At 39.1% G+C, this 12,457-nt stretch overlaps 1 protein-coding gene across 8 annotated transcripts in view; it reads left to right on the top strand.

Moving 5' to 3' along the window:
• The window catches only part of CADPS (calcium dependent secretion activator), a 444,424-nt gene extending 434,835 nt beyond the window's left edge, over positions 1-9,589 (top strand). For all 8 annotated transcript variants that reach the window (XM_070933536.1, XM_070933529.1, XM_070933531.1 and 5 more), the window contains 2 exons: positions 5,474-5,578; positions 9,359-9,589. In XM_070933536.1, the coding sequence (XP_070789637.1) occupies positions 5,474-5,578; positions 9,359-9,538 (285 nt within the window). In that variant the 3' untranslated portion in view covers positions 9,539-9,589. The remainder of the gene's footprint in view (positions 1-5,473; positions 5,579-9,358) is intronic.
• The last annotated feature ends 2,868 nt before the right edge of the window (positions 9,590-12,457 follow it).

The following is a 12,457-nucleotide window of genomic DNA, read 5'->3' as shown; positions in this document are numbered from 1 at the left end:
TACTTATAAAGAATGAACACAACAATGCTCTAGACTAGACAGCATCTGGGCTGAAATACCGTATTGTCAAAATGCTCTATGCAATCAAATTGAGGGTAATGTAGTAGTTCTTTGGTTTATTTTTAGCTGAATGTCACCCAGAGTCACACTTTTGAATTGGGTAACCCCATAAATCCAATAACTAAATAAAGGTGTTGAGTGAGATTTTCCTTTTTTTGTGTGTAGAGTATAGGATTTTGGTTATTCCAAGAGTTACTTTATGGCTCAGGTGGCATGGCACAGACATCAATTCAGTTTTTGCACTCTTCAGTCAGTTGATTGGTGGGGGCACAGACTGGTTCATGGTGTGTTTCCTACCTTTTCTTAGTGTTCCAAGTGTTTGGCAGAAGTGAAAGCAATTATAACGCCAGCTTCAAACCACTTTGAAGAGATCAGGTAGTACCAATAATGTGCAAAATCTAAAAGGTCTGTCACTATATTTAAAGCTTCAGTGCTGCTGTTGATAAAAATAACTCCCACCGCTAAGAATAAGGAACGAGTTCAGATAAAGTAGAAGTTCTTTTTTACGTTATAACAAGGGTAGGCAGAAGGGCTTTTAAAAATGAAAACAACAAAAGTTACGAGTTTTGAAAGCTACTCAGAATTTCATCCATGAGATAAGTTGAAAAAGGCATATACCTTTGTGTATTCCGTATTACTGGAAGAAAAGTGTGTGAAATTCTTCTCTTCGTGTTGGTTGAGAATTATGTGAGCTGAAATCCAATGGGAAGGTGTCTGATGAGGAAAAAAACTGTTCTAAAGAAACTAATTATTTATGGTAAAGCTAGAATATTTTCTATATAATTATAGTAGGGATCCATTAACACCCATAACAGCATTGTTATTTAGTTAGAAATGGTAAACAAGTGAATTATTCTGAGAACTGGGAAAATGTCTGAAGGAAGTCCTGCCTTAGCACTTGGCTACCACAGGTGCCCCCGACACGAGTAATGTCGAGCTGGCCAGGGCCACCTTGGCCAGGCCTACCCCGGCCACACCCACTCCGCCTCCCATGAGGTCAAACACAACCCTGATGCGGCCCTCAATGAAATTGAGTTTGACATCCCTATTTGAGAAGCAAGGTGATAGAACAGCTAAGAAATGGAACCAGGACTAGAAAAATCTATATTTAAATCCAACTGCTATGTATATTTAAAAAAAAATCACTGAAGGACTTTAGGCCAAGTATTCTTTCTTATCCCCATCTTTATCATTGGATTTTAGAATGTGTGTAAAATGTAGAGAGGTTCCCCACATAAATTACCCTGAGCTCTTGGAGAAAGGCATACAGCATGCAGGAGTTCTCAGGATGGAGACTATGGAGATAATCTGTCCACGTTGTCCTTGAAGCAGACTGAATATCAGCATGGAATGGAATGGAATGGAATGGAATGGAATGGAATGGAATGGAATAGAATAGAATAGAATAGAATAGAATAGAATAGAATAGAATAGAATAGAATAGAATAGAATAGAATAGAATAGAATAGAATAGAATAGAATAGAATAGAATAGAATTTTTTATTGGCCAAGTGTGATTGGACACACAAGGAATTTGTCTTGGTGCATATGCTCTCAGTCTACATAGAAGAAAAGATACGTTCATCAAGAATCATAATGATAGGGTACAAATAAGCAATCAAATCATATTAGGAAACAGTCAATATAAATCTTAAGGATACAAGCAACAAAGTTACAGTCATACAGTCATAAGTGGAAGGAGATGGGTGATGGGAACGATGAGAAGATTAATAGTAGTGCAGACTTAGTAAATAGTTTGACAGTGTTGAGGGAATTATTTGTTTAACAGAGTGATGGGGTTTGGGAAAAAACTGTTCTTGTGTCTAGTTGTTCTGGTGTGCAGTGCTCTATAGTGTCGTTTTGAGGGTAGGAGTTGAAACAGTTTATGTCCAGGATGCAAGGGATGTGATATATAATAGGTGTGATATTAGCTGTGTACAATAAAAGGTGAAAGGTGTTACTTGGATAATGCTTTGGAGGCCAGGTTTAGTTCTAGTTAATGTGACTGGAGCATGGAAGGAAAAGTATAGTAAAAATAATACTGGCCTTCAGTGCGACTTCTTTCTATCAACGTAGGGCAGCATTTATACAGTCTCTTAACTGTTGCTGTGTTTCTTCTCAGACAAAAGCTGATGGACAATACTATCTCTTTTAAGCAATATATTATTTTTCATACATTTATAGAAGCTTCTATGAGGTAAACTGGCTTTTATCCTTTTTATGTATTACATTGATATATTGCTGGGCCATTTGAAATGTGCATTCTGAAAAGAAAAAGAAAAGAGGGTCTGAATTCATTTTCTCTAGGCGGAATGTTTAAAATGCCCTTTACCCTTACTTTTGATTGACAATTCCTTGAGGATGACCATTTAAAATCTGTTGAAATTTTATTAAGGGATAATTCTCTATCTTGGCAGGAAATATGATACCATCTCGGTCTTAAGGCTCCAAATTTGACCTCTTTAAAATTAAGGGCAGGCAAGGTATCCAAAGTGAAGTTGTCTCATGGTTGGATGTATTTTGTTAATGAAGATAATCCACCCGAAATCAATAGTCTTTGCAAACAAATGCTAAGCATGTGCATAAAGATATTTTCCTGAATTCAGTGAGAGCTAGTCTCTATTTAAGGATGGTGACCTTGATAATTGACATTAATAGCACTCAGAAAGTAGCTTTTCTATTGTTAACTGGAGTATAATAGTGCATTTCCTATTCAACTTTTTTATAATTAAAGCTACAATACTCTATGCATTTCACCCAGATCTATGCAATAGAACTTATTTCCATATAAAAACCATTTTGGCTTGCATTGCCAGCTACACATTTTAATTCAACATATTTTCGGAGCAACTTATTTCTTTTAGCATTATTCTGAAGTCCCACTGTGTCCATTGGAGCCAAGTTAAATCTGTGTAGGATTGCAGCCTTAATTGCTTTATTTCATGAATACATTAATTTTGACAGAGAACAATTGTTTTCACAAAAATGTGTCAGGTAGTGGGAGTAAGCTAAATACTACTAATATTGTTGTTTAAGAGAGAAACATATTTTTTAAGGAAAAAAAAGAGTAGCACATTAATCTGAACTTGTTTAAAATAAATGCTACGGAACAGCAAACATTGGCGTCGCCAAATTCCTGAAAATCTTTATGTCCAATCCTAAATTGTAAACCATTAGCTGTCACTGGGATTGAAAAAGTGATGGGGTTACATGGGTGGAAGAGAACGAGTAGCGTGTATTAAACAAGCGATCCCTCATTACCCTGGGATGCAAAGCCGAAGTGATAAATATTTATGAGGTAGCCTCTGTCCAAAAGCCTGAAGATAATAGGAGTGTTTTCTTGGTGATGGTTTAAAAAAAAAAAAAAAAGGCAGAGCCGAGTAATTTAGAGTAAGTTACAGAGTGAAAAACTTACCCTCTTGAATTGGTGTGCAAGACAAAGAAGAAATGTGGGGGGAACTGCCTCACAACATAAGCTGTCACACCCCTCCTCATCTGCCCCAGGGATCTCGTGGAGAATTTGGCACCCCTCCATCCACAAAGAAAACTCTAACTCCCCTTCCCCACCAGACCTGCCTCAACATTCATCCATGCCAGGGAAGACATTTCCATTCACAGCTCCGTTAATACAGAGAATTGCTTCAAGCTCATTATTCAGTATTGGTCTAAGGTTGCTTTCTTATCTTCAACAGATGACTCAGTAGATGAACTATAGTGGGTGAAGCACATGCCGCTGCCAGAAAATATGTTGGGTACCTTAATAAAAAAGTGACTTGAGTAGAGAACTATAGGTAGTTTTCAACTTACGACCACAATTGAGCCCCAAAAGTATGTTGAGAAATTTGTTAAGTGAGTTCAGCCCCATTTTACGACTTTTCTTGCTGCATTTGTTAAGTGAATCACTGCAGTTGTTAAATTAGTCACACTGTTGTTAAGTGAATCTGATTTCCCCATTGACTTTGCTTGTCAGAAGGTCGCAAAGGGGATCACGTGACCCCCGAGACACTGTAACCGTCATAAATGTAAGTCAGTCATCAAATGTAAATCACGTGACCGTGGGGGATGCTGCAGTAGTCAAAAGTATGAAAAATGGTCACAAGCCAGTTTTTTTCAGTGCCGTTGTAACTTTGAACGATCTCTATGCGGACTGTTGTAAGTCAACTGTTGTAAGTAGTACCCTGGCTTCCTTTAAATTTATAGTCTTAGTAATGCCATGCTCACAAGTGCCAAAGATTTGGAGTTGGGAATAATAATATAAGAGGGCAGGATAAAGCAGTATATAGAGAGTTCTTCCCTTCCATGCTCTTTTTATGCCTGCTTTTCTCACACCCATCTAGCATGCTTAACTAGAGATGAACACCAAAGAGGACATGTTGAGTAGTACAAGATCATCCCTACCACTGCCTACAGCTGCTCTTCTCCAAGTTATGTCACTAGAGACTTAAGTTTCTTCATCCAGAGATGCCATCAAGAGTCGGATTTGATTCCAGGCTCTGAAAGAAAAAGTAACACCCTATTTTCCCCAAAATAAAACATCCCCTGAAAATAAGCCCAATCGGGCTTTTGAGCACATGGCAATAAGGCCAAACGTTTATTTCAGGGTTCAAAATAATATAAAACAGGATCTTATTTTCGGGGAAACATTCCTGCATTAGCAGGAATAAAGAACACATGAATTCCAAACCCACGGTAGTTCTTTGACTGAGGTTTATGAGAGCCGTGATTTTCATCACAGCTTGATTTTCGTTGCAATTTTAAAAGGTTAGGGCAGAATGGACTTGGAGAGCTGAAATAGTTTCTGTGGTTCCTCTTCCTTTTCTGATCAACATTTGGATATTGTTGCTTCCACCTCTTCAAGTGTTATTTATGGCTGCCTGAATCTTAGGAGCATCATGTCGGACATGACATTCTGGCTAGAAAACTTAGCAAGAGCAATTTAAAATGTGAGTTTGTGCTTCCACTAGTGACTTCCTGCCCTGCCCACCTGGCTATCTCAACGATGGCACAATTGCAAGGGAGACTAAATGCAAATACAGTCTAAAGAAATACATTCTTCTCCATTCATCGGAAGCATGTCAATCTTAAATAGCAAAGTTACTTTAAACGGTATCATGTAAGGCAAAGGCACAAACAGTATTTGGGGATGTATTTGAAGGAGGGGGGGGGGAAATCCAATCCGAATTCCAGATTGGATGGATACTGAAACGCAGTGGGCCATATGCTGAGAATTCTTAAACATCAATGGTCAAAATGTTTCTTCGCTCTTTAAGTGTGCAATTCTGATTTTGTGTCTGAATGTTTACACTGAAAAGATCAAAGCTAGTAAGACCTGATAGTTTTCAAAACCTGTTATGTACTATATATGATTCGTATGGTTTGACATGTCCTTGGAGAGCTCTCACTTATTTTGCAGCAATGGTACACCAGCTCCATGAACATCGTTTGCACTTGGCTAACAGACCGCATGGACCTTCAGCTTCACATCTATCAACTAAAAACCCTTATTAGAATAGTAAAGGTAAGCTTGCTTAATGTATTTGTGTAACTTGCAAAGAGGTTCTGCTCTCAGTCGGAAAGGAAATGAACTGTGCTAATTAAGTCAAAGCTTAAGGTCCCGTATGCACATGTGGACCTTAGTCTACATCTGCCACATTGAACAAAGTCAACATGATATTGACAAAATATCCATCCAAGAAAGTGAAGATGGAGGAAACAGGGCAGGCAATTGTAGCAATTTGTCCATGCATCAACATCTCATTTATTCTTCGTCTTTACTACAACTCTTAACTACTTACTACAACTTCGTCTTTACTACACACTGGGATATTTCCGATACTAGCTTTGGGACCTTGGAAGTCTTCTAGTCCAACCTTCTGTCTGAGGCAGGAGTCCTGATTATCCAAAAGTGTAATATCTTTCACACTAGCATTATTCTAGTTCAGTGATGGCAAATCTATTGAGCTTGTCAGGTCAAACATTTATTAAATACCTAATTTGACTCTGCTAATTCTGCTCTCTCTTTCCCTCCCTCCCTCCCTCCCTCCCTCCCTCCCTCCCTCTCTCTCTCTCTCACACACGCACACACACCCCAGTGGTGGGTTTCAAATTTTTTTACTACTGGTTCTATGGGTGTGGCTTGGTAGGCATAGCATGGCTTGGTGGGCATGGCTTGGTGAGCATGGCAGGGGAAGGATACTGTAAAATCTCCATTCCCACCCCATTCCAGGGGAAGGATACTGTAAAATCTCAATTCCCTCCCCAATCCAGGGGAAGGTTACTGCAAAATCCCCATTTCCTCCCGATCAGCTTGGACTTGGGAGGCACAGAATAGATGGGGGCGGGGCCAGTCAGAATTTTTACTACCGGTTCTCCAAACTACTCAAAATTTCTGCTACCGGTTCTCCAGAACTGGTCAGAACCTGCTGAAACCCACTTCTGACACATACACACACACACACACACACACACACACACACACAAGAAACAATTCTCTAAGCCCCCTCTTCTCCCACTTAGGCCATTCTGAACAGTGGCATTTGGCAGCAACGCTGAGGCTCTACCTGAAGTAGAGGTCAAGGCCTTGACTTCAATCCTTGCACCCCACGCTGCCACTTTAAAAGACTGACTGGTACCATTCCACAAGCCACACGAACCTTAGGGAATGCTGAGATTGCCAAAGGATTTTCCCTTCACTGCTTCCTTTCAAGTGATATTCTCTTTCTGTTGACAGGCCCCTACCCAATAGTGCTCCTGGTCGCGCAAGGCCTTCATTCTTGAAATGGCTTCAAAAAAATGCTCTTTTGCAGCCCCTGCAGCCTCCAAAATCTGCACAAAAGCACACCCTGTTCTTGTGTGATTTTTGCCACTTCAGAGACCATACAAGAGCACACCTCGTTCTTGCACAGCCTCCAAAAAAACCAGTGGGAACAACTGGTTTATGAACGCTGTCATAAAGGCTGCCATGTCACCCAAAACATCATGGTGGGTCAGCTTTGGCACGTGTGTCATAGGTTCGCCATCACTGTTCTAGTTGCTTCCATTTGATCAAATGAAACAGGAGCCAACCTAGACAGATGGTACTGAAGGGCAGGGAACTATATGAAGATGAACGACTTCCCTGAGTCTCTTCATAAAGTGCTGGATAATCTTCTGTAGCAGAGCAAAAAGTATCTCTTAATCTGCTCCCTTCGATATGTAGAAAGGAAGCAAAAGATACTACCCAAAATTGTTGGGTAGCAATCTTCACTACTGACTTCACTTTCAGGGACTTGAAAGATCCTTAAAAACACATGTCATATCAGTATCGCACCCATAATTAAAATAATTTCTCTTACAATAGATGTTGACAACATTTAAAAAGGGGTTACACACAAAACAAGAAGCTCTCCCTAATGTAGCTGTGGTGTATGTGTGTGTGTGAGAGAGTGCGGGTATGTGTTGGATGGATGGATGGATGATAATTATTTCAGTGTGAAATCTCAGTGGCTTACATAAAATAATAAGATCTCAGGAGGAGGTAAATACATATTTGATCATTTTTGGTTCCATGTGATATATTTTGCAGATGAGGAGAATTATATACTTTAGAAAAGAAGTCATGAATAAATTACTAAAATGGTTTTTAATTTTCAAAATAAAAGCAATAGGTATTAGCACATTATTATTATGTGTTAGCTTGGGAACACTGAAAACACGGGAAGTGTCTTTTGTACTATTAGACTACGTAATAGCCTCTTTTTTAAAAAAAATAACAGTTTCTCTAGGCATAAGAGAGATGCAAAACACATTGTTAAACTGTACATGAATTTAACTAATACTTGTATTTTTATGATGTCATGGAATTCTGGGAAACCAACAAAACCAAAAAACTTCAGAAACCTAGAGAAATTTTTGATAAATGAATGGCCTTGACACCTAAGACACTTCACAGCCCCATTTAGTCTCATAATACTCAAGGAAGGGCTATTAAATGGAAAGATGGGGCCATTGCTCCTCCTCACAACTTAGAGGTAGCCACAACTTTATCAGAGTGATGAAATATACATCACAACAACATCATGAAGCATGTTTTGCTCTTTTATTTGATATTGTGACAGTATAAAAGGGGCACAGTTGTGTCATGATTTCATAACACACCTTCCTCTGCCCTTCACCCTTACCTGCAGTTAACCCTGCCATATTTATGATATTTTTATACAAATATTTCCCACTCTAGACCTCTGTTTGTTTGGTTCACTTCCAGTTTTGGAGTGTGAAATGGGAAGAGCCTTCCCCATTCCCATATACGTTTCCATAATTTTTATTCCATAATTATCATTATGAAGTTTTCTGTCCTATGTCATACAATACGATCTTCAAAAAAACATTGTTCAATCCTCCAGTTGTTTTTCCATCATTATGGAAACTATTTTCAGAAAATCCTAGGAAATAAGAAGTCAGAATAATTGCTATAAGGTTTAAGATACTGTCAGAGGTCCCACTCTTTCAGAAGGAAGATTGGTAAGTCTGTAGAATACAAACTCCAGATAACTGTCAAAATCAAAGATGCATGAAAAGCATCCTTTCTTTAAGATTTTCCTCATGAAAGGAAATTAGACAGAATAGAATAGAATAGAATAGAATAGAATAGAATAGAATAGAATAGAATAGAATAGAATAGAATAGAATAGAATAGAATAACAGAGTTGGAAGGGACCTTGGAGGTCTTCTAGTCCAACCCCCTGCCCAGGCAGGAAACCCTACACCACTTCAGACAAATGGTTATCCAACATCTTCTTAAAAATATTTTAAGAAGATGTTGAAAATATTAAACAAAAGTGCCCAAATGAACTCCTATTTCATCAAAATGGCTTCCAACCTGATCCAGTTAAGAGCACGCAAGAGCATGAGAACAGACTTCTGCTAGTTGACTCTTAAATCCATATAATTTTTCTCATAAATGGGTACAGATAAAATCAATTTGTGATCTCTAACAGATACACAGATGTGACAGTAATATATTGTATAGTATACATCCATTTAAAATTAAGGAACCAAACCTCTCTCTTGGTCTCTCAAAGGATATTCATACTTAGACATTCAGCACTATCAAATCATTTTACTTCAGTTTCTCTATTTCTGCAGAAATGGGTTGAGAAATACTGGGGAATAAGTACTATAGGATAGCATCTGTTCCCATTTAAAAAAAAAAGTGCTTGAAACATATTTGAAAGCATGAAACCTAATTGCTGCTATTTCTGGGTTGGGTTGGGTTGGATGTTTGGTCATGTTTTTCACAACACAAACTTCTTCATCCTAGAAAACATACAGAGATTTCCGATTGCAAGGAGTTCTGGATTCTACTTTGAATAGTAAAACCTATGACACAGTCCGGAACCGGCTGACTGTAGAAGAAGCCACAGCCTCAGTAAGTGAAGGTGGAGGACTGCAAGGGATCACCATGAAAGACAGCGATGAAGAAGATGAAGAGGATGATTAGATCTCCAGATTTAGAGTCCCCCAACCTGGATGTAGCCTGGAAACCAGTGCATGTAATCTAGTCGATTATTCAATTAGCCACATTAGGAAATTTTCTGTCTGCTCTAAACGCCCATGGAAAATCTACCAATACAACTCCCATTTTAGCTGTGTGGTTCTTAAGACTTAGCACCTCTGTTTCGATTCATTGAGTTTCCTGATTTCATATCTCTATGTTTATAAGCAATATGGAGCACCATTGTTTAAAACAGTTAATTGAAAATAAATCTGCATAGAAAACATACTAGGTGTGTCCCTATAATAATTAAAGTATAAAGGACGCTTCATTAATGTACGTATATACATTGATGGTAAATTGTTGTGAAGACAAGTGAAACAAGTTCTTTCATATGTTTGTTTCTCTTCTATGGATGCCAACTGCTTCGAAACAGAGTAAGGCTACTACTACTACGAGACACCTATTTTGTACATTTGGGGGAGGAGGAACATACACCAGAAGTTGGGATTATTCCTGTTTATTGTACCCAAGCACTTTTCTTCCAAAGTATACAGCTAACTTTGTAGAAGTGACTGACCATTGGAATTTTAGTCATCCATCTACAGAATGGGCTGATCTTGGGCTGATCTTGATCACGTTGTCCACCTTATGATTCTGAGCAGTTGCTTTATGTCAGCGTCTTGCCCCCACTCAATGTTACATTTCGTTCAGAGTTCCAATAACTGTATTTGTAAAAAGGACAACTTTAATTACAACCTTAGACTATACAGATGTGTTTATAATAATGAGGACGCTATAATAACAATAATGATAAACGAACGACGATTTCTTTTCGTAGACTGTATCCATAATTTAAATCTCCTTTTGTTTTCATAATGGTTTTTATATCTTGTCATGTACATTGTATTTGGATCAGTAACGTGCATGTCCTTGCGTTTCTCCCCCTTTCCAGGAGCTTTTATTTTTTGTGTAATAAAGTGGATTCATCTTGCTTTTTTGCCTTATACAAGCCGACAGTTGTAAAAGTGTGGGGACTGTGGCTTTTCAATAAATAACTGTTCAGATGTCCTACTCATAAAACACTGGAGTCTTTTTATGTTTGCCTTAGGAAGAAGAAGAAGGAAAAAAAAAACACCACAAAAAGATTAGTCAATTTAACAAGAATCCATGTAAGAGCTCCTGTCTTCTAGAATAAAGGAATTTTCTTTTCACCTGGGTGGTTTTTTTTTTAAATAGTTTGTGAATTGAGGGGCTCCTCTTCCAATATGCTCTCTGAAGCAAATGCAAACTTCAAGGCCCACCGGAACCAGGCTGGGGAGGATGTTCTCAGACAGATGATTCACCAAGGCCACCAATCAGAAGGCCCTGTTCAATCTTTCTTCATGGATTCTCTGCACTATAAAAAAAAAAAAAAAAGCTGGAAGCCATGAGGGAAAAACCTGGAAAATTTACCAATGGGAGGCAACATATGCTGTGAATGAGGCAGAACAATTACCCAGGAAGGCCTTTCATGCAGAGTGAAGCAGGTTAGGAGACCAGCCAAAAGGTTTTCAACTGTGGTTGTGGAGTACAAGTACAACCACAACTGACCCCCAAATTTCTGTTGCTAAGTGAGACAGTTATTGTGGGTTTTGTCCCATTTTACGACCGTTTTTGTGCCATAGTGGTTAAGTTGAATCGCTGCAATTGTTGACATTTAGTTTTGGAGAACACACATGATCATTTGCAACTTCTCTGATCACATCTGGATATATATTCCCTACAACAGGGGTGTCAAACTCAAGTCCCGGGGGCCAGATTCGGCCCATGGGCTGCTTAGATCTGGCCCACGGGGCCGCCCTGAAAACGGCGAAGGACCAGCCCACACTGCCTCTGCCAGTGAAAACGGAACTTAGGAGGGCTGTGGGTGGAGGGTTGCAGGAAACTGTCGCAATCTAAAAAAGAGCTAGGGAGGGCCACAAGTGGCCCTCCCAAGCTCCATTTTCGCTGGCAGAGAATTGCAGGAGGCCATCGCAGCTGAAAACAGAGCTTGGGAGTTTGTTTTCTCTGGCAGAGCGCTTGGGCCACCACAAGTGCCCCCGATACGAGTGACGTCGAGCTGGCCACACCCACTCCGGCCCTCCGAGGTCAAACCCAACCCTGATGCAGCCCTCAATGAAATTGAGTTTGACACCCCTGCACTACAAGATTCTGTGAACTGCCCCTGCAAATATTCCAGATGCCCTCAATCTTTTTCATAGTCAGAGCTCTGGTTGATCAATTGATTGGTCCCGTTTTTTAACCAACTAAAATCAACAGATTTGTAGTAAGGTACAATTATAACACCTATAGGACTTTGGTGGTATAATCCTGCTTCCAAATAATCACAAAAAAGATGTCAACCCACTAAAACAAAAATCATTTTAAAAGCCCAAAATGTAAGCAATAAAAAATAAAACAGAGGCTTAAGAAACAAAGGCCCTCTTAAATAGTTCAATTTTTCATAATTTCCTTAAGCCTGTTAAGGAAAGGGCAGCATTAATTAGTTTGCATTCACTGGCATTGATTAATGGGCTGATTGGATGCTAAGAGACTAGGAGGCAACTAAACATTAATAGACATTATATACCAATGATTTTTCTTAAGCGTAGTTGGCATTTAGTAGATTCATGCCCAGTGCTGAATTGGAAATCAGTCATCAAATGTAGTGGCTATAAGAAATGCAATATTTGGTTATTTTTCAGACCCTTAAACCAGGGGTGTCAAACTCAATTTCATTAAGGGCTGCATCATGGTTGTTTTACCTTGGAGGGCCTGGGGCAGTAATGAAATGTAAAATTCGTTACTACCAGTTCTGTGGGCATGGCTTGGGGGGGGCGGTAATGTGACTGGGTGGGTATGGCCAACTTTTTTTTTACTTTTAAAACCATTTTTTCTACAACC

Source organism: Pituophis catenifer, unplaced genomic scaffold, assembly GCF_029215685.1.
Source record: "Pituophis catenifer annectens isolate HBS135680 unplaced genomic scaffold, rPitCat1.0.hap2 SCAF_2, whole genome shotgun sequence".
Lineage (NCBI taxonomy): Eukaryota > Metazoa > Chordata > Lepidosauria > Squamata > Colubridae > Pituophis > Pituophis catenifer.
The sequence above is the reverse complement of the archived record's forward strand: the minus strand, read 5'-3'. Positions and strand labels throughout refer to the sequence as shown.